This window comes from Dendropsophus ebraccatus, chromosome 7 (genome assembly GCF_027789765.1).
Source record: "Dendropsophus ebraccatus isolate aDenEbr1 chromosome 7, aDenEbr1.pat, whole genome shotgun sequence".
Taxonomy (NCBI): Eukaryota; Metazoa; Chordata; class Amphibia; order Anura; family Hylidae; genus Dendropsophus; species Dendropsophus ebraccatus.
In genome coordinates, this window is record NC_091460.1 from 104,857,646 (window position 1) to 104,880,157 (window position 22,512).

The window sequence follows — 22,512 nt, forward strand, 5'->3', positions numbered from 1 at the left end:
GATAAGATCGAAAAGTTTCGCAAAGTACGGGCAAAATGGCCGCAAAGCCAAGACCTGATGATATAGAGAAAAACTGAGTATAGAGATGTGGGGAAGAGGGAAGGTAGAGAGGGAGAATGCCTCCTCCCCCCCCCGAGCAAAAGATACTGTGTAGCACTCAAAAAGGAGATAGTAGATTGATATAAATAATAATGTATGTGATTGTAAACGTGGGATGCACTCCCCGAGAACCGAGGGTATTACATAATAAGGAAGAAAAGGGGATGATAGTATGGAGGGGGCGGGGGTGACTCTGGGAACTGGGGCAGGCTCCCAGTGTCGATTCTTCCTACTGTGGGGCGCTTACCAACCAAGGGGACTGGTCTCAAGGGGTAAATACTAGGGATGGAAGGAATAAAAGTAAAAAAATAAAAAAAAGAAAGAAAGAAATATAACACGACTGTACCTTAGGAGAAGTGGATGGATGGTTACTGGGATAGGTGTATAAATACTGTTGACTCATAGCCACCCCAGGAAGATGCCACTAGGCTACACTATAAATGTGTTCTGGAGTATCGGAGTGAATGAAGAGGAGTCGGGAATAGGGAGAGGGGCCTCTATAAGGTCTGGCTTGCTCGAAGACTCCTTTTATATATGGAAGTTGTAATATATCTATTAAGATTGTTTTTTTTTTTGTTTTTTTTTGGACAAATATATTATATAACAAGCATATGTAATAAGATTACTAGAATTAAATAGGTGTTTCCCCTCCGGGTGGGTATTGAGTTACTGGGTGTTGGAGCTGCCCCACAGGGGATGTGGTGAGAAATCAGGGGGGCCTTAACCAGGTTCTTAGCCAGAGTCCTCCAAACCAATCCTTAGCAAGGAGAGATACGAGAATAGAACATAGATATAATCATAAAAGAAATATCTAGAGGTGTATGGGTCGGAACTCGGGGAGGTGCATCCCATGGTAAAGAATTAATGTGTTGTTTAGGAACTATAGATAAGTAAGAGAAACAAATACATTTTCTTTTACTAATGATGGGAAACTCTAATATATTATATATATATTAAATAAAGAGGATATTAAAAAAAAAATTCCTATGGGAAGACACTGCTCGGTTCTCAAACTGCCTTCCTGAACAAATTAAGTTCGAGAATCGAGGTACCACTGTATCTGCCATAATGGCTTCTATAAGCTAAAAATCATAAACAGCTTGGCTGGATTCACAGGTAGTATATTGGTTCGCACTTATGACAGTATACTTGGCCAGAAAAAGAAGCGGAACCTGGGTAAAAACGTACAATGGAAAGATTTGCACCCTTTCTGTATTTTGGACTCTGTCCTGGCCTTCACCACAAATACTACATGCCAGCTATTAATTGGGTTGTCATGTGACCTTTTCTAATTTTTATCTTTAATTTTATTTAATTAGTTAAAACATTAATATAAAGACGAGCTAATATGACATTGTCTTACGTGGTGTTGGTGTTCGTTCATTATTCTTTGGTCTTGTTGGTAAGAAGGAAGTGTTAATATTTTCAAGAGGAGAGACCCAATCATCCAAATTACGTCTGCTTTCCTCCTCTAACACAAATTTATCTGACAGTCTATATATGAGAGAGAACAGCGTTGTTAAAAGATCAGTAAAAGCACACAATGGGGAGATTTATCAACCTGGTGTAAAGTAGAATTATCTTAGTTGCCCCTAGCAACCAGATTCCACCTTCCATTCTTCACAGATTCTTTGAAAAATGAAAGGTTGAATCTGATTGGTTGCTAGGGGTAACTAAGATAATTCTACTTTACACCAGTTTGATTAATATACCCCAATAAGACCAGTATATAGTTACTTTTTCCCCAAAACTGCTTAGGCTGGGTTCACACTACGTTTTTGCAATCCGTTTTTTTCATTCATTTTTTGAAAAAAAAAAAAAAAAAAAAAAACATGAAAAACTTGTGAAAAGAACGGATGCATTTGTGTGCATCAGTTTTGATCTGTTTTTCTATTGACTTCCATTATAAAAAAAAAAAACTTTAACGTACATAAAAACGTAGTCGACCTCGTTGTGTCCGTTTAAAAAAAAAAAAAAACATTGCAAAAACGTAGTGTGAACCCAGCCTTATTGGCAATAAAGTTTTACACAGAACAAGTTCTAGGACCATTTTCTTAAAGGCTACATTAACAACTGCTACTTTAATGCCCCAGAGCATTCAAATGAAAGAGGTTGTCTTGGGAGCAATAGACAGCCTCCTGCTCCCCATCGCTTACTTACTGTCACTCAAAATTAAAGGAGAATTCCGGGCAAAATCTTTTTTTTTTTTATATGCTCTTAGATAAGCAAAGTTAAACAAATTCCTAATGTAAACTAATTATGGGAAATGCACATATAGTGCAGCGGGTGATCTCTTTAGTTACCATCTACCTCACTCCCTCCCCGTGCTTCCCGCTCATGTGCCTCCCTCCCTCCTTGTGCTGCCCGATGCCGGCTCTTGTGCAAGCCTTCCTCCCTGTGTCCACTCATGTGCCTCCCTCCCTCCCTATGCTGCCAGCTTATGTGCCAGCCTCCCTCATCATGCTGCCCGCTCATGTGCCAGCCTCCCTCATCGTGCTGCGCACTCATGTGCCAGCCTCCCTCCTTGTGCTGCCCGATGCAAGCTCAAGTGCCTCCCTCCCAGTCCCTGCTGCCTCTCTGCAGTAATTGATAAGCGGGACAGAGGCGGCAGGGACTAATAGAGGAAGGCAGGTAAGGAGTGCTCACTCCACTGCATGGAAGCAGGCAGCACGGGCCATCGGGAGAAGGAGTGTCACATGAGCGGGCACCGGGCAGCACAGGGAGGAAGGGAGGCTGGCACATAAGCAGGCACTGAGCAGCACGGGGAAGGAAACTGGCACATGAGCGGGCAGCACAGGGAGGGAGGTTGGCACATGAGCAGACAGCATGGAGAGGGAGGCAGATGAGCGGGCACTGGGCAGCACGGGGAAGGAGGGAGGCACATGAGCGGGCAGCAGGGTGAGGGAGGAAGATGGGAATGAGATAGATGTTAACTGAAGAGTTCACCCGCTGCATGGGAGGGGGCCGGGGATGATTACACTACCTATACTTGTGCACTTCTACATATACTGCCCCTTGACCCTTAAGGCACATACACCCGGGTAGTGGCGTCACATTTTATAGAGAAATTGAAGCTTGAAGCCTGATCTACTAAATTGAGGGAAATGGCACTATATGTGAATTTCCTATAATTTGTGTACATTAGGAATTTGTTTAACTTTGCTTATCTAAGAACATTAAAAAATACATTTTGCCCAGAGTTCTCCTTTAACCCCTTAACGACCGTGGGCGTATATTTACGCCCTGCGGTTGGTAAGGGAGTTCAGAGCGGGCTGCGTGGCGCCGCAGTCCCGGGTGCCACATGTAGCCCGGGACAGCGGCTATTAGTGGGCATGGTCCGATCGCCGTGCCCGCTAATCTGATGCAGCTGTCAAAGTTGATAGCTGCATCAGATTACCTTCCAGAGCCGTTCCCTGGTGTCTAGTGGGGTGCGTCCCGGAGGAGCAATCCACACATCTTTTACCGTCCAGGGTCTGCACCGTAATGGCGCGGATCCTGGCTCGGCACTCTGTTGCGTCCGGCTGCAGCAGCCGGAAGCAATTGAGTGCCTATCTCACCGATCTATGCTCTATATCTATACAGCATAGATCATAATGAGAGATCAGTGTGCATATACTAGAAGTCCCCCATGGGGGCATTTCTGGGCATGAAGGATTAAGCTTTTCTCTGCTTAAAGGTAATCTGTCAGCACCTATTCTTGTTCTGAGGTGCTGACAGTGTGATGAAGGTCTGTGCTCCTAGTGCCGTGTCATACCTTTATTTTTCCGATCGGTGCTGTACTTTGTCAGATCAGTGCTGATCAGTTGTCTTCACAACTGTCAAAGAGGGGGAGTGATTATGTCTTCGTGCCGCACTTTGGCCCGCCTCACCACTACCTCCTCCCAGCTTGCCTTCAATATTCATGGCTTGCGTTCCCCTGGCGACGTCATCTGTAGCTTCCTGGTTCTGTGTACTGCGCGTGCGCTCCCGCGGTGTGATTCGAAGCATGCGCCGTAGTGCGTCGGAGCGGCACTGAGGGAAGCCATTGAGGGCATAGACACTACGGCGCATGCGCGAATCAGGCCACGGGAGTGTGCACTATACACAGAACAAAGAAGCGACAGATGATGTCGCCAGGAGGCTGGGGGAAGGGCGCCATGAATATTCAATACAAGCTGGGAGGAGGTAGTGGTGACCCGGGCCAAAATGCGGCATGAAGTGCGTCACGAAGACATCATCACTCCCCCTCTTTGACAGTTGTGAAGACAAACTACAGCACCGATCAGAAAAATAAAGGTATGAGACGGCACTAGGAGCACAGACCTTCATCACAATGTCAGCACCTCAGAACAAGATCAGGTACTAACAGATTCCCTTTAAATCACCTGAAGGAGTGACAACATCGATCAGCCGACATCGTTCATGTCCACTGATCGTTGTGTTCTATTACACAGGACAATTATCGTCAGTAATAGGGCCTTAACTGAGGGAGGAAAAGGAAAAAAAAGCCAGCACATCCATCCCTTTCTAAGGTCACCTTATCATGGTGGGATAATAAACACTATTTGATCAAATGGTATGCTTAACTAATTTTTTTTGTATAGCAATTCAAACATTTCAATATTATACATATTTAAAGGGGAACTCCAGATAAGAAAAACTTGTTTTTTTTTATAAAAAGTACATTAAAAGTTATATAGATGTGTCTATATAATGTATTATCGAATCTGTACGGTTCTGCCACACTGGTAGCTGATAGAAATCCAGGAAGTGAAAAAAATGGCCTTTGTGCCAATTCACATTGTCTCCTGCTCCCACTGCTCTCCCACCTTAGGAGACAAATCTTCCATGCCTCTGTCTCACATTGTGTGTGTTTGCTGAGGACAGGCTGATGATGCAGACAGGGGGCAGGGCGTTATCTCACAGGAGGCTTGGCTGAATCCGCAATCCCCTGAGTGATTCACCATCTCTGACCAGCCAGAAGCAGGTGTAGCACTAATTTAACTGATTGTGATGGGTGGGGGACTGTGATGATCAGTTGAGGGAAAGCATTGCATTCTGGGAACTGCTCAACCAGGAAGGACAGAAACACAATACAGAACAAAAAAAACAAAAACCTGGAGTTCCCCTTTAAGCATGTGCTGTTGTACTTTTTATGTTTATGTCCTCCTAAACATCCTCTTAGTCAAAAGTTACTGATCGTACTGGTTCTTACTACCAATGCCTGCCATGATCTTGTGTGGCAGTGCACTTCATTTAATAGCTGTCAAGCAAATCCCACTAATTCGCGCCATCAAAATCTATGGAGCAAACGAGTGAGATATTCCTTCCATTCCTTCCAAAAAAAAACTTTATAAATTTATGTTAGTGGAGCTGTGGTTCTTGAAATAAAGTAAAACTATAAACAATTATTGGCTGCATCCCTAAAGGGGCTCTTTAGGATTAGAAAAAAAAAGTACCTGCTTTCTAACAGAATCAGCACCACTCTTGTCCGCAGTTTGTGTGTAATACTGCAAATACATTTCATTGAAGTGAATGCTTTCATACTACACACAACTAGAGGACAGGCGTGGTGCGGTTTGTGGAAGAAAGCAGCTATTTTTTTTCTAATCCTGGGGAAGCCCTTTAACCCCTTCCCTCCTGGGCATATTTTCGTTTTTGCGTTTTCGTTTTTTCCTCCTCGGGTTTCAAAGGCCGTAGCACTTGCATTTTTTCACCTACAGACCCACATGAGACCTTATTTTTTGTGCAACTAATTGTACTTTGCAATGACAGACTTAATTTTTGCATAAAATATATTGTGAAACCAGAAAAAAATTATATGCACAGTGAAATAGAAAATAAAACGTAATATTTTTTTATTTGGGGTGGTTTTGTGATTACACCATGCGCCATATGGTAAAACTGACTTGTTATGCATGTTCCTCAGGTTGTTACAATTACAACGATATGTAACATGTATAACTTTTATATTATTTGATGGCTTGTAAAAAATCTAAACCTTTCAAAAAACGAAATGTTCTTTAAAATCGCTCTATTCCCATGCTTATAACGCTTTTATCCCTTGGTCTATGTGGCTGTGTGTGGTGTCATTTTTTGAGCCATGATGTGTACTTTCTATCGGTACTTTACTTACGTATATGCAACAATTTGATCGCTTTTTATCACAACTTTTCTGAATTTGATGCGACCAAAAATGCACAATTTTGCACTTTAGGATTTTTTTTGCGCTTACGCCGTTTACCATGCGAGATCAGGAATGTGATAACTTAATATTTCGGGCGATTCCGCACGCGGTGATGTCAAATATGTTTATTTATTTATTTTTATTTATAAAATGGGAAGATTGGGTGATTTAAACCTATCAGGGAAGGGGATTTTTTATTATTAAAAACACTTTTTTTTTCACTAACAGTAATTAGAAGCCCCCTGGGGGACTTCTATATACACAGCACTGATCTCCCATTGAGATCAATGCTGTGTATATAATAGAGCACCGATCTATCAGATCGGTGCTCTATTATAATGGTCTGCTGCAGACCATCTGAATAGATTGCAGAGGCGGGATCAGCGTCATTCCGACGCTGAGCCCCGGCCAGCTAAGTACCCCGGATCTCCCTCCCCCGTGATCGCATCGCGGGGATGGAAGATCCAGCCACTAGACAACCAGGGAGAGGGGGACACAAGACAATTAGAGGCAGCTGTCATGTTTGACAGCTGCATCTAACTTTCCTAATTAGTGGGCGCGGCCGATCGGCGGCACTCGCTAATAGCCGCGGTCCCGTGCTGCAGGAAGCAGCCAGGATTGTGGCGGTTCAGAGCGGGGCCACTTCGCTGTCCCTCTCTGAACCTCCTCACCCCTTCACAGGACGTGCCGGTACAGGAAGGGGTTAAAATGTTAAATATATGCTAAATTACAAACCTTTCAGCCGCGGTGCTGCTGATCAATGGTGCTTTCACATTCCTAGATTTCTTCGGCAAGCTACCAGGAGCCTTATTTGATTTTTCTTAAAAGGCAAAAAAAAAAAAAAAAAACACACAAACACAAATTGAACTAAAGTATACAAAAAAACCACATTAGTATATGCATTTTTAAAAAAAGGTTTTCCTAAATAAATTTTATTATCCGTTTGTCAAGTTGCATATTTTATTTAAGGGGCTGTCCGGGATTTTTCAATAGACTAGCATTGTATTGACTTCTGTGGGTGTTTCATATTGTACATATACTTCTATTTTTTATTTAGTGAGTCATCAGGTGGGTGGGGTTATGCATCCATATTTACTTCACCTCACCTCTGTAGGAGGAGCAAACATCTGAGGCCAGTAGAAACTGCAGCAGTATGGGCAGCAGGACATAAAGGAGACCAGGAGCTAAAAGCTATGTTATGGGTGGCAAAGAGGTTAGCCATGTTGCATTGTAGTCTTGGTGTCCTGGGAGAACAGCTGCATGTATGTCACCCAATGTCTGCATGGATTTTATCACACTCTCCAAAACACTGTGAGGTCCAATCTCTGTACAGCACTGCACAATAGGTTGGAGCTATATCAATAAATGAACTATGGGAGGGTGATTTATCAAAACTTGCGCATAGGAACCAGTCAGCTTCTAGGTTTTATTTTTAGAGGCCTTTTTAAAAATGAAAAAAAAACAAAAAAAAACAATCTGATTGGTTGCTATAAGCAACTAGTCCACTGCTTCTCTGCACAGACTTTGATGAATCTCCCCCTATATTGTTGCTATTAAGCTGTACAGGTATGTTAGGACAGTGCTGCTGCTGTCTGTAATATGGAGAGGAAAGATCATACTTCCCCTCATGGCAGTCACCATTCTAACTATTTCTTGCTGAGGTAAACTTGTAACACAATCCTGGCTCATTGAAACCCACCCACCTGCAGGATGGCTACAGATAAAAGATTAAAAAAACTAGTTTATTTAATAACATAAGTAATTGGCAGACACTCAGCCACCATGCTCAGTTATTAAAAACATGTTAAAAAAAAAAAAAACCTTCTTATGTCCCATGCAACCCAATCTTGTGCCAATAAATACTACAGCTCACAGTGCAAAAAATAACCCATCATACTTCTCCGTAGATGAAAAAATGAAAAAATTTGAAAGCAATGGGTTTTTTTTTTGTCTTTTAACTTAGGTTTCTACTGACCTGCAGAATAAAGAAAACATCACTTTTAAAGGAGAAGTCCGGCGGGAAACTAAAAAATCATTACGGGCAAGGGGTGGGGGTTAAATGAAAACAGGCTATGCTTACCATTCCCAGAGCCCGCGCTGCACTGCATCAGGGAGCTCCGGGACCCCGCCGGCTGTCATTTTCACCCTAGTTCCAGAAATGTCACAACCCAGCTGACACGTCACTGAAGAGCAGGATTAACCCCACTTAGCCAATCAATGACTGCAGCGATGACCCGCCCCAGTCACCGATAAACTGGCTGAGCGGGGCGCCCATTAGACGGGTCTTAACATAGCTGGCTGGGAGCTCAGAAGACAGCCGACAGGATCCAGGAGCGGAACGCAGCTCTGAGCAAGGGCCAGGGCATGTGAATGTAACTTGTTTAATGATTTTTTTAGTTCCCCAATAGACTTCTCCTTTGATGCAAAGTGAACGAAGTAGAAAGAAGATGCATGTTCTTCCCCATCCCCACAAACTTCATTTTGAAAAATATAAGAGTTTATGTCTCCTAGAATGCAAGGAGTTACAAATTTGCCAAATATCTTCTACAGGTGAAGAGGTTAAACCCACCTTGGGCTTAGCAGAAAAACACTGGTAAATGACAGGAGGACAAGATGCAGCCTGTTAGGGGTAAAGTCCTGACAGACTGCACCTTAAAGGGGTATTCCAACTCAGCTCTTTCCGGAAGCTCCAGAGAATGAATATAGCCGCAGGTCACATACCATATCCACGGCTCTATTCAAAACACGGCTCTATTCAAAACAAAGGAGGCCGATATGAAAATCGTACGGAGGTCGGAACCACGACCTCTTACTTTTACAATTTAGTTGGAATATCCCTTTAACTTATTTTACAATTATTTCTAACATTCTGTTCTCCCTTGGTCATTATGATATACTACGAAGTGCTGAATTATGTGGGAAAATGGGGTATTTTAACTTTAATTAGCACAAGGCCACAACATAACATTTAAAGTGTGACAGTCATTTAAAACATTTTTGCATAAATCAATAGTACAAGTAATTTTAAGAAACTCTGTAAGAGGTTTTATTATTTTAAAGGGCCCCCCCTCCTCATGTCTTATTTGTTCATTGTCAGGCAAAGTTGTCTACTGTACATTACAGAGAAGCAAAGTGAAAACGGATTTGCTATGTCCATTATAACCTATGGAGGAGGGAGGAGCCAAGGGGGATGAGTAAGCAGGACAAGTAGCCCTGCAATTTAGAGACTGTCTGGGCACAAAGAACGTCAGACTGCTCAGTGCTGGTCTGGAAACTTGGTGAGATAACATTGCAGGATGTTGTGCTGTGCTGGCTGCTATACACGGCTATTTCTCTCCTCTTCTCGCTTACTCCTTGACCCGTTTTGATCCTTTTCTTTGTTTATGGAAGTCAATGGAAAAATGGATCCAGACTGATGCACACAACTGCATCCATTTTTCCCCCCATAAAACAGATATGTTAAACGGACAGCAAAAACAGTGTGAACCTAGACGTACAGAGGAAAGATTTGCACCTTTTTCTGTATTTTGGACCCAGTCCTGGTTTTGAATACAAAATACTACATGCTAGCCTTAAAATGGGTTGTCACATGATCAATTATTTTAGTTTAGTTACTAAATTAGTTATAACATTAACATAAAGCAACACTATTATGACATTGTCTTACTAGGCACTGGTGCTTGATCTTTTTCTGGACTTGACGAGGAAGTTTTTTTCTTTTTATCAGGAGAGAGCAGATCATCAAAATTACAGCTACTTGAATTCTCTAATACAAATTCATCAGCTGGTCTATATTAAAGAGAGAACTTATTGTTAAAAGATCACACACTACAATAATGACCAGGACATTAATACCACAACACCCCCACCCCCACCCCACTGTTACAAATAAACATCTCCAATACAGTTTTCCCACAGAGACAGTTGTAGGACAGTGTTAACATTTGAAAAAAAAATTTTGAGGCCCCAATGCACTCACAATTAAAAATCAAGCAGCTATGGAAAAACTGTTTTGTCTTTTTTGGCTTTAAATAATCACATGAATTTACTCATTCTTGAATATATAATACACTGCAGTACAGATCTATAAGGCACACTGGTCACACTTTGCATCTAGCGCAGTCTGTCCAGCTTCTGTAGCCAGCAGATGGTTGTCCTGCACCTTCATTTCCCATTGCTACCATTGGCACACCACAATCGATTTGCAGGGTAATTATGGAAAACTTTCTGTCACTCACCTAAATGCCACAGATGCCTTTGACCCCAGAATTTATGGGGTTACATGGCTGAGAGGGAGGCCGCTTGTGACAGTGGCCTACCTATCACAGCTGTGAATCTCACAGATCTGCACGGGAACAGCCCCAAGGATGAAGGTAAGAGACATACTTTCATCCTCAGCGCCTTGTGGCAATAGGGAGATATCAGCAGGTTAGATCCGTCTAACCTGCTGGTAGTTCCTGTTTAAATAAAATAAATTCCTGCAACTCTTAACGTGCAAAGGTGCATTTGTGAAACCTACCATCAGCTACAAAGAATAACGATAAAAACAGAGGCATGCCCACCAATGCAAAAAACAAAGTGAAATGCAAAACTCTGCTGTTGCTGTAGTAAAATGTATTTTGACGGTTGCTAGGGCGCAGGGAGGAAAAGTTATCCGTTTTCACTGCATGTCTGTGTATACAGATCACATGGGCTGTTATAGTTATACAACCGTAAAAAAAAAAATATATAAAATAAAAAATATATATACACAACCTTAAAAGTCTACATGCTCAATCCTTCAAACATCCTATTGATACAAATATTTTAATTTGTAATATACATTATGCGTAGGCATCCAGTGCTCAGGCAATGAAATAAGGCTAGGTTCACACTGCGTTTTGGCAATCCGTTTTTTTTTTTTTGCAAAAAGCGGATGAAAGAAACGGATGCATTTGTGTGCATCCGTTTCCCATTGACTTCCATTGTAAAAAAACGTTTTTGTACGTTTTTGTGTCCGTAAAAAAAAACAAAAAAAAAAAAACCGGATCCATTTTTTTTCATCAGTTTTTTTGCAAAAAAAAAAAAAAAACGGATGAAAAAAAACGGATTGCAAAAACGCAGTGTGAACCTAGCATAACAAGAAATATAAGATGGAATAAATAAAAAGGTAAAACGTAACACAATTACCCTTGAGCACTAATTTTAGCCGCCAATTCTATCTAGGGCCAAAAGCAAGGTAGATTTTTTTATTTTTTTTTTATAGTGACAATTACTCCCCAGCCCCCAATAGAAAATCACTAGAGCAGTGATTTCCTATGGACTCCTCATCTCTGCTCATTTGCATACTGAGCGCACAGAGGAGCGGGTGGCGATTTCTCTGCGTCCTAGAGATATGCAGCAGAATGTTTCGAAAGAGAAACACACTGGTGAGAGAACGTTCTCAGTGGCCTCTTCTCCCAGCTAGCTCTAGCAAATCAGTCAGGGTCTGAACTTTGACCAGAATTAAGCCTCTGAGTAATCAGGGTGGTCTGCTGGCAATTAATAAAAGATCCCACCCTATCTGTGGAGAGAGATAGATCTGCCAACACAGCCCCCAGAACTCAGAGTCAACTGTAAGTACCCCGAAATGGCACAGCTGTATAGAGTATATCAAATGTAGTTGTGAAAGGAAAGCCTGTCAGTATTTCATGCTGCCTGAAACACAGTAAGGCTAGGCCCACACTTCGTTTTTGCAATCCGTTTTTTTTTTTCTTTCAAAAAAACAGATGCATTTGTGTGCATCCGTTTTGATCCGTTTTTCTATTGACTTCCATTATAAAAAACAAAAAACGGTGATGGATATGTTTACATATGCGTTTGAAGTCCATGAATGACGCAACCATTATAGTCTTAGTCTGAAACCAGACAAGGATCCCCTGTAGTATGGCTCTTATAGGCCTATATCCTTGTTAAACTTAGACTATAAAATTCTAACAAAGATGCTGGCAAATAGATTAAATAGCTATATGACGGAAACCATTCATAGTGACCAATCGGGATTCATCCCCGGCCGATCCACATCTGATAATATTAGAAGAGTGCAGGCAGTTGTACAGGTGGGGGGGCAAGGGGGGAGGAGTGGGCCTTCGACTCTGTGGAATGGGACTATTTGCTAGAAGTCCTCCGTAGGTTCGGTCCAAACTTTATTAAATGGGTGTCCATCATTTATCGGTCACCTAAAGCCCGGATAATGGTAAATGGCATTTTCTCCGCTTATTTCCCATTGTCTCGGGGCTCACGGCAGGGCTTCCCTCTGTCGCCCTTACTATTCGCTCTGGCTTTGGAACCCATGGCTCTCAGGCTCAGGCATCACCCACTGTATAGGGGAGTAGTGGTTGGAGATAGAGAGGACAGAATAGGCTTATATGCAGACGACACTATCCTCTTCATGTCATCACCTAGAGAGACTCTGCCGCTGGCTATTTCACTTATCAATACCTTCGGCAGATTCTCTGGCCTGCCCATCAATTGGTCAAAATCGGTTTTCATGCCCCTGTGTCCAGAAGGATGGTCAGATAATGAACAGGGTTTGCCGGTGGTGGAATGTTTTAAGTACTTGGGGATAGTAATATGCCGCCGTTATTCACAGGACTTGCAGAGGAACGTTCTACCCTTACTGGATCATGTCAAACAGAAATTCAAAATCTGGTCGACTTTGCCCTTGGCAGTCCCTGGTCGTATAAATCTCATTAAAATGGTAATCCTACCTAAGTGTCTCTACACTCTGGAGCATTCCTCTGCACCAGTCCCTATGAGTTTTTTCGGCAACTCCACTCACTATTCCCTTCTTTTGTTTGGGGGGCATCCAGATCCAAGATTAATCTACAGACGCTACAAAGACCCAAACAGTACGGAGGTATGTCCCTCCCGGATGTGTACCTGTATTATTTAGCAGGCCAGGTGTGTTATCTCAGTAAATGGGCAGAAGCTGGAATCCTCCCGAATAGAGAACACCATTTAGCACATTTTCTGGATCTGAAACATCTTTGGCCTGTCCTTGAGGGAGGTCTTATTAGACCGGCTAAACTGTTACCATTGCATAAGTTGGCCCACCAGGTCTGGGAAGCAATCAGAAAACTGACACAATATAGCGACACAATGTTGGACACCCCTATTTGGTACCACCCCCGTCTTTTCCACTTCTCTGAAAACCTAGAACCGCGATTCTGGATAGGGAAAGGGGTATGTAAATTAGGTGATGTGTGTGATGCCCGAGCATTCTTCTCCTTTCAGCAATTCCAAGACAAATATGACCTTCCTAGGAGCTCTATGTTCCGTTACCTGCAACTTAGACATGCCTTTCATGCCCAGTTCCCAGGCCCTCACATGCCCTTCTCCAATTACCCACTGATAGGTGTGTTTAAGTCCCAAGGACCTAGAGGTTTAATCTCTGCACTATACTCATTCCTGATACAAGCGAGAATAGAACTTAACCCTGTACTGGCAGGAAATAAATGGAAACAATGTATAGGTGATCTGGATGACGAGGAGTGGTCTGATGCTCTGTCCTCTCACCTCCATGTATCACCAGCCATTAATAATAAGTTAATTCAGTTATTTATCTTACATCAAAGTTACTTGACACCAGTTCGGATGTTTAGGATGGGTAGATACCCCTCAATGGAATGCCACAGATGCAGATTTGCTAGGTCTGATTTTTGGCATATGATATGGGAATGTCCGGCTGTTTTAGACTTTTGGCGTGCAGTAGTGAACTACTTGACACAGATGATAGGTATAACTGTACCCTGCACGCCTAAAATTTGCATACTTGGACTCCTAGACGAAGAATCCTGGCCACATTACAACAGAATATTTTTGAGGGAATCCTTATTTATGGCGCGGAAAGTCATAGCTATGAGGTGGATGGATATCAGACCCCCCACATTAGGTAAATGGATCAAACTCACTAACTCTACTCTTTCATATGAATACATCGGGAGGCATTTATTAAGTCCGGGGTTTTTTTACGCCGGACGTAAAAATGCCCCCGCAGCTCCGGCGCTACGGAGATTTATGTAGAGGCGGACTGCCTCTACATAAATCGCGTGCGCGCCGTTGCGCACCGCCGAAAACCTACGCCAGCTGAGGACTGGAGTAGGTTTTCGGCATACATTTTGGCGGAACGGATGATAAATCGCGCGGACTCTGAGTCCGCGCCCTCCGTTCCGCCCACTCTCCGCCCCTTTTCCGCCCCCTGGCGTACTCGGCGGAAAGTGCCGATTTGCGAATATTTTATTTGCAAATCCGCCATTTTTGCTTAAAAAAAAAAGACGCAAATCGGCACTTTCCGCCGAAAATCATCCATTCGCCGGATGATACATGTGGCCCATAGTGTTTAAACACAGAGGTTGTGCCGGCAAATTTAAGAAGGTATGGGGCTGGTGGTGTGATTCACCGTTGACGGCTTTTCGACCAAATAGGTTCGCAGGGATGGATAATAATACCTACCCTCACCGAGAGGAATTGACTAATGTACTCACGGTGTGTGCACTTGTGAAGCGGACCTGAACTTGTTCTTATAGGTCTGTGAAGGCATCCGCGGACCCAGTGCTGATAGTTAGCAACCTGTTGTATCCCTCTATGTTTCGCTTACCATTCGTCTCAGTTCACATAAGAATGCCTTATCCTGATGTATGATTACGTATCGCAGATGTTGTTTTACATGTTTTCATCTCTAAATGTCATCATATTCTATATTCTGGAACGGTTTGCATTAACATTGTGCGTTACTTATGTGAAATGTGTACACCCTTCAATAAAAAGAGTTAAAAAAAAAAAAAAAAGAATCAAAACGGATCCTTTTTTTCTGATGGATACAAAAGTAGTGTGAACTCTGCTTTTGTGTCCGTAAAAAAAAAAAAAAACGGATCCATTTTGATCCATTTTTCTTATAATGGAAATCAGTTGAAAAAGGGATCAAAACGGATGCACACAAATGCATCAGGTTTTTTTTTCATCCATTTTTTCCAAATACCGGATGAAAAAAAAAAAAATACAGATCGCAAAAATGCAGTGTGAACCTAGCCTAAGGGCCCTATTCCACCGGACGATTCGTTCGCATAATCGTTAACTATCTTAAACGACCACTATTGCAAAAGACCTGAAAACGTTCACTCATTTCCATGGAGCGATAATCGTTACTTATGATCGTATTTGCGATCGTTTTTTTCTTCGCTATTGCGTTCGTATCTACTGCGAACCACCGAACGATGTCTTATTCAATGCGAACAATTTGCGAACGAGCAACGATAAAAATAGGTCCAGGTCTTATAAAGCGATCAACGATTTCTCGTTCGTTCGTTAATCGTTAACTGCATTTCAACTAAACGATTATAGTTTAGATTCGGACGATTTAACGATAATCTGAACGAATTGTCCGGTGGAATAGGGCCCTAACAGCAGCAGATTTCCTTTAACAGAGCAAATGCAGAGGAAAAACTGCATTTCTTTTCTTTCATGTTTCACCAATACTATTTTTCCCACAGACCACATGCTATCATGTACTGAAAAAAACAAGAGGTAAATGTATACATACCCATGGTCAGGGAATGTTTCATGTAAATCATTGGTAATATTTGCACAAAGAACCTCATCTAAAGCTTCCGGCTGTTTTAAATGCTCAGCATTAGGCGTGACGTCTTCTGATGTTTTTGATACTTTATTTTTGAAGACATTATTTACTGCAAATGTTGAATCCTTGAAGTTTAACCTGCATAATAAAAATGACCACATTTTAATTCGGTAATTTGGGTGGGTATACATTTTATAATTAAGTTTCTATAGGAAGTTGTACCTTAAGTCCAGTAGAAAAGAATTAATAGTTTAAAAAACTAGGTTCATACTGGTCCTGTGGCTCCTTTCAGGAAGCTTTGTACCAAGTTCCCTTTATTTTGCAGGATCTGAGTGGACAAAAGTTTTCATGTCCACCCAAATTCTGCAGAAAAAGGCTCTAAAGGGAGCCCCAGTGGAGGTTTGAACCTTGCTTCTAGGGCCCTATTACACCAACAGATGTCTGACAGATTATCTGATAGATTTTTTTCAGCCAAAGCCAGGAATGGATTTGAGAAGAGAAGAAATCTCAGTCTTTCCTTTAGGACCTGTTCTAATTCCATTCCTGGCTTTGGCTGAAAAAATCTGTCAGACATCTGTTGGTGTAATAGGGCTCTTAGTCTGTTATAGAGCTGGGCGATATGGCCAAAAAATGAAATCTCGATTTGTTTTTAAATTTTGGACGGTTCTCGATTTTAAATCTCGATTTTTTTCTTTTTGCTAAACAAACAGAACATTTTTCTCAGATACTATTTTAATGATGTTTGAGACAACAACTGTATTGCTTCCCACTGTAACAGTGCTCACCATGTAGTAGACAAGCCCCCCCATGTCCCCATATAGTATAGGAGATCTTCTTTGTGCCTCCATCTAGGTAGAGTGTAGTAGTGGAGGTATAGTGGATATAGGGTGTAGTAGTAGTACAGGTAAAGATGAGGGGTGTTTTAGTAGTACAGATGAGGAGGATTAGTAGTACAGATATCGATGTGTGCTGTAGTAGTACAGGTATAGATAAGGGGTGTAGTAGTAATATAGGTATAGATGAGGGGTGACTGGGGGAAACTGAGGGAGCTGAGGGACACAGGGGGACTGGAAAGACACTAGGGGACTGGGGCATCTGGGGGGGGGGGGGGGAAGACACAGGGTGACAGGAGCAGACACCAGGGGACTAGACTCACCCGCTTGCTGTCGCCGCGGGTAACTGCGGCGGCAGCGAGCGGGGAACAAGGAGCAAACAAGCGCACATAGCGCTTGTTTGCTCCTCACTGTCGGCCCGTGTAATAGGGCCTTAACTGTAGGGAGGGCCTCATCAGTGAGCCCCCCCCCCCCCCTAGATGCTGGTAAGGTACAGCAGGGCAAGCAGTTTTCCCTGGCTGAAACATACTCCAATTTAGTAACATTATTCACTTTTTTTTGTACTTATTTCAAAAAGACACTGTTGCAATTTTTTTTTTAAGAATTCAACTGGGGCTGTGATCGCAAGCAGTGTTGCAATATCCAAATTTTTTTTTACGTTTTCCCATTTAAATCAATGTTATACATATGGCCACTAGAGATTAGCGAATTTGCCGAAGTTGGGGTTTGTACGAACCTTAACTATCGGCTTCTGATTCCCGCTGTCTGCAGCCTCCGTGAACAGGGTGGATACAGCCTAAGGACCGCCTGGAAAACTGGGATACAGACTATGCCAATGTCTGTATCCCAGTTTTCCAGGCAGTCCTTAGGCTGTATCCACCCTGTTCACGGAGGCTGCAGACAGCGGGAATCAGAAGCCGATAGTTCAGGTTCATACAAACCCGAACTTGGGCAAATTCGCTCATCTCTAATGGCCACTAGGTCTTCACTGCGCATTTAAACAGCTGCTGTGCGTCCACATTCAGAAGAGGATAATACTGGGGGTGCTCGCATTGTATGGTCCTATCGCATAGCTGATAATATAATGATTTCCTATGGAAAATTTGCTTTGGTTTAAGAGTGGATTTGGATTACAAGCATGGTCGCGGAACGAATTATGCTCATAATCCAAGGCACCACTGTATATAAACAAATAAACAATAGAAAATGTTTACTATGTGTGGAAAGCATAATAAAGAAGTTACATTTTTTTAATTACTAGGAAAAAAAACAACTTTTTGATGATATTCTAATTTATTTAGATGCAGTTGTAGGAAAGATAAAAATGACTCCGATGGCCCCTTAAAGCCATCCAGCTAGTATTTACTCTGCTTCAGATGTACTTATAACAAGTCACTAGTCACAGAGTAACGTGGCAGAGATCAGAAAACAGCTGGAAAAACCTAAGCATGAGGAAATCTATAACGCACTGGCCATGAAGACCTCAGGATCGGGGTGAGTGGTGAGATCTAGCTGTCAGAGTTGTGCAAAGCTGGACAGACAGCCATCCTGATGAAGAAATGGTAGCATTGAATGCTCACAAAATGTGCTTAGACAGCGAACAGAGAATGTTCCCTGGGACAAAACATGATGCAAATGGACAAAGGGCAGAACTTAGATGAGAGCAACAAAAAGAAAAGTACCACCACTGAAAAGAGGAGACAATCAACCAAAAGGAAGCTATGTATCCAGACAGCCAGAGAAAGAGCACAAAAGACTTCCGGAAGGACAAATGTCTGACCCAGACCTAGGCTGGGGCCATAGGAAACATGGGAGAATGCAAGCAAGGGTCCATGGGCAAGCAGTTGGGGTGGCAGGCAACATCTGACAGGACCAAGAGGAGTCCTTGTAAAGACTGTTTCAATGTACAAAAAGACAAAAAAGGAAGGAAGGAAGGAAGGAAGGAAGGAAGGAAGGAGTACATTGAGAAGGGATCTGGTAGATGCCAGGTAGAGCTTAAAGGGGTACTCCACTAAAAAAACATTTTTACACACATTTCTACTCCTTTCCCCAACATATACATAACTCACATATGGATAAATCTGGATGATATGGATGAATCTGTTCTGCTGTTTTCAGCCACTTTTCTGCTCTCAGCTGCTGCCCAGGAAGTTCTGTAGGTTGTATTTTTACTATTACTGTTGTCCCATCTTATCTGAACAGGTGTGAGGTGGAGAGGTTTATAGGATGAGATATACAGAGATAGCAGGAAATGGAGAGACAGAAAAGGGGGGAGAGTGAAGTGTGAGAGGAAGACAGAGTGAGGCGTTAGTGCACACTATAACTCACCCTGCTTTCCTAGGTGCAGACACATCTTCAACTCATCCTAATTCCTGTGAGTGGCTATAGTTCTGGCTACTTTCTAAGATTGGTTTATGAGCACCTGAGTAAGTTTGGGTGGTTATCAAGAAGTGCATTATTATCGCTCTCTCTGTATACTTGCATCCCTCTATGTCTATTCTCTGCCTATCACTTTTCACCTCACTCTCTGTCTCTAACTTCATCCTCCCCCTTTCTCGGTCTCTTTATTTCCTTCTATCTCTGTATATCTCAATCTCTTTTTGTCCCTGTCTCCATGCTGTTATAACATCACAATTATCCAGCGGTGATGAAAGCATGTGCAGGAATAACATATAAACTTGTAAGTATATACTAGAAGATTACATGCAGCGGCACTTCATCTTAAAAGCTTCATCTTTATTGTATCCAAAAACACAAAACAGGACGTAGAGGAACGCACACTCCCTGCAAACTGTTTTGCGCCATCATGCATCAAGGATGCCTTGAGAAAGTGTTTGGTAGTGCGAAACAGTTGGCAGGGAGTGTGCGTTCCTCTACGTCCTGTTTTGTGTTTTTGAATACAATAAGGATGAAGCATTTAAGGTGAAGTGCGGCCGGTATGTAATCTTCTAGTATATACTTATATACACCTATGCGTTTAGCTGAGCACCACCTTCAGCACTGATGAGATCTGATTGCACACCTGGCTGAGCACAAATGCCTGGGACCAGTAGTGCTGGTGAGATAGCTAACTGTGAACATATTAACTTATGTCCTTCTGTTTCATTCACACAGGCAGGCATCCAGCTTTCCCAGGTGCTGATAAGTCACTGTGCCATGTTTACATTCCCTCTACAGGCTGAGGCTGGAGGGGCTGTGGGGTGTCTGTTGTTTGATACATGATATGATCCTGGGCTGATCTTATTGGCCTCATTGATGTGCGGAGGTGGGGAGTGGGCTGTCTTAGCAGCAGGGGCATTACTGAGGGGGCTGGTCTGCACTCAAGGAAAGCTGGCCTCAGTAGTTTTATACCTCACAAGCAAACACAATATGAAACAAGTGAAGAGAATGTGGATGTGCTCCTCCCCTATTCAGCTCCCCGTTAAGACCAGCAGGGTCTCCCTTTAGCGTGTCGCTCACCAGGAGGGGTCTGTTGGTATGGGGGGAGCACTTTGCAGCAGTCTGGGTGACCCTTGCGGCCCGATGATCGTTGAGCAAGGGCTGCAAGGACATAGTTACCGATGTCCTTGCAGCATCATACCTTACCTGGCTGCAGGGCTTGTCCTCCGCGCTGTCTTCCTCCCCGGGTCCCCCGCGCTCTATCTTCTGAATGGCCGGTCAGCTGACAGTGCTCCGTCAGCTGACCGGCCATTCAGAAGATAGAGCTCGCGGGACTCGGGTATGAAGACAGCGCAGAGAAGAAGCCCTGCAGCCAGGTAATGTATGATGATGCTGCTGTTTCTTCTCAAATTGTCGGTCGCCCGCCGCACACCGCTATTCAACTGTAGCGATGCGCGGTGGGGGAACGATGATTTTAGGTCTGGCCCTAATTGAACGATCAGCCGATGACACGATCATTGGCTGATCGTTCTCTCTATTTCACCGAACGATAAATCGGCCGAATCAGGCCAAATGGGGCCGATCCGGCAGATTATCGTTACTGTGGAATAGGGCCCTTAGTCTCAGAGATGCAGAGGAGTGGCCAGCATTCATTTAACCGCTTGCCTTCTTGGAGGCTAGAGGTTGTTGGCAGCTCTGCTGTTCGCCCTGCTCACTGGGGGAACAGGGAGACATGATTGTCTATGTAACCCACCTAAAAGGGGAGAGAAAGTTAAAAGTTAAAAGTTGTCTGCCTCCAACTTAAACTAAGCTAAAACTGATGGCTCAGAGCCTGCAGGCGGGGTATAGCCTGGATGGGAGTAGCTAACTCTTTTTCCTTTGTTTAGTGTCACCAGCCTATACCCACTGTCTTGTGTCCCTTAATAATATGGGCAAGAAATAGGGGACATCACTCAATGGAGAGGTTCCTAATAGTGTATCAAGAGGTGCTGAGAGTCATACTTCTACCAATAAAATATTGTTGACCCAACCCAAGTATAGCCCATTTAAAAAAAAATTAAAATTTAACGCTTTAACCCCTTAAGGACCGGGCCTGAAATGGCCTTAAGGACCGGAGCAAATTTTATGAATTTGACCAGTGTCACTTTATTCATTAATAACTTCGGGATGCTTTTACCTATCCGGCTGATTCTGAGATTGTTTTCTCGTGACATATTGTACTTCACATTTCTTGTAAATTGGAGTCGATACTTATAACGAATCTTTATGAAAAAACCCAAAATAGCGTGAAAAATTGTGAAAAAATGCATTTTTCCAACTTTAAAACTTTTCTGCTTATACAGAAAATGGTTATACCACATAAATTATATATTAAATAGCATTAGCAACATGTCTACTTTATGTTGGCGGCATTTATTAAACTATATTTCATTTTTTTTAGACAATAGGAAGCTTAAAACATTAGCAGCAAATTTCCAAATTTTCAGTAAAATTTCAAAATCAGATATTTTTAGGGAACTGTTCAGGTTTAAAGTGTATTTGAGGGGACTGTGTGTTAGAAAGCCTCACGAAGCACCCCATTTCAGAAACTGCACCCCCTAAACTCTGCAAAAGCACATCCAGAAAGTTTTTAACCCTTTAGGGGAGTCACAGAAATAAAAGCTAAGTGTGTAAGAAATTTGAAAATTTTAATTTTCTGTGCAGAGATTTTATTGTAATCCAATATTTTTCATAATTATAAACCTATTACCAGAGAAATGCACCCCAATATTGATTGCCCCATTTCTGCAGTTTATAGAAATACCCCATATGTGGCCCTATTGCGCTATTTGACGCAACCACAAGCCTCAGATATAAGGGAGCGCCTAGTGAATTTCAATGGCTCCGTTATTTTTGGTCATTTTTGACTGTACCACTTCAGGTTGGCAGAGGCTCTGGGGTGCCAAAACCTAAAAAACACCCCTAAAGGGACACCATTTAGAAAACTACACCCCTCAAGGAATGTAACAAGGGGTGCGGTGAGCATCTGGACCCCACAGGTGCTTCACAGATTTTCCAAACAATATGGCTTGAAAAAAGACTAAAGTATTTTTTTACACTAAAATGTTGTTCTAGCCTTCAATTTTTCATTTTCACAAAGGGATAAAAGGAAAAAAAAAAACACAAAACATGTAGCACAGTTTCTCCCGAGTACGGAAATACCCCACATGTGGACATAAAGTGCCAAGCGGGCGCAGGACGAGCCTCCAAAGGGAAGGAGCGCCAATTGGCTTTTGGAAGCTGGATTTCACTGGAATGGATTTCAAGGGCCATGTCGCATTTACAGAGCCCTCGTGCTGCCAAGACACTGGAAACCCCCCACAAGTGACCCCATTCTGGAAACTACACCCCTCAAGGAATCTAACAAGGGGTGCAGTGAGCATATGGACCCCACTGGTGAC

General features: G+C 42.8%; 1 protein-coding gene across 2 annotated transcripts in view; it reads right to left on the reverse strand.

Annotated features, from left to right (window-relative positions):
* LOC138797641 (nucleolar protein dao-5-like) overlaps positions 1-22,512 on the reverse strand; it is a 132,213-nt gene that overhangs the window by 70,367 nt on the left and 39,334 nt on the right. For both annotated transcript variants that reach the window (XM_069978059.1, XM_069978057.1), the window contains exons 7-10: positions 15,825-15,998; positions 9,933-10,054; positions 7,001-7,085; positions 1,463-1,593 (exon numbers count right to left, since the gene is read on the reverse strand). In XM_069978059.1, the coding sequence (XP_069834160.1) occupies positions 1,463-1,593; positions 7,001-7,085; positions 9,933-10,054; positions 15,825-15,998 (512 nt within the window). The remainder of the gene's footprint in view (positions 1-1,462; positions 1,594-7,000; positions 7,086-9,932; positions 10,055-15,824; positions 15,999-22,512) is intronic.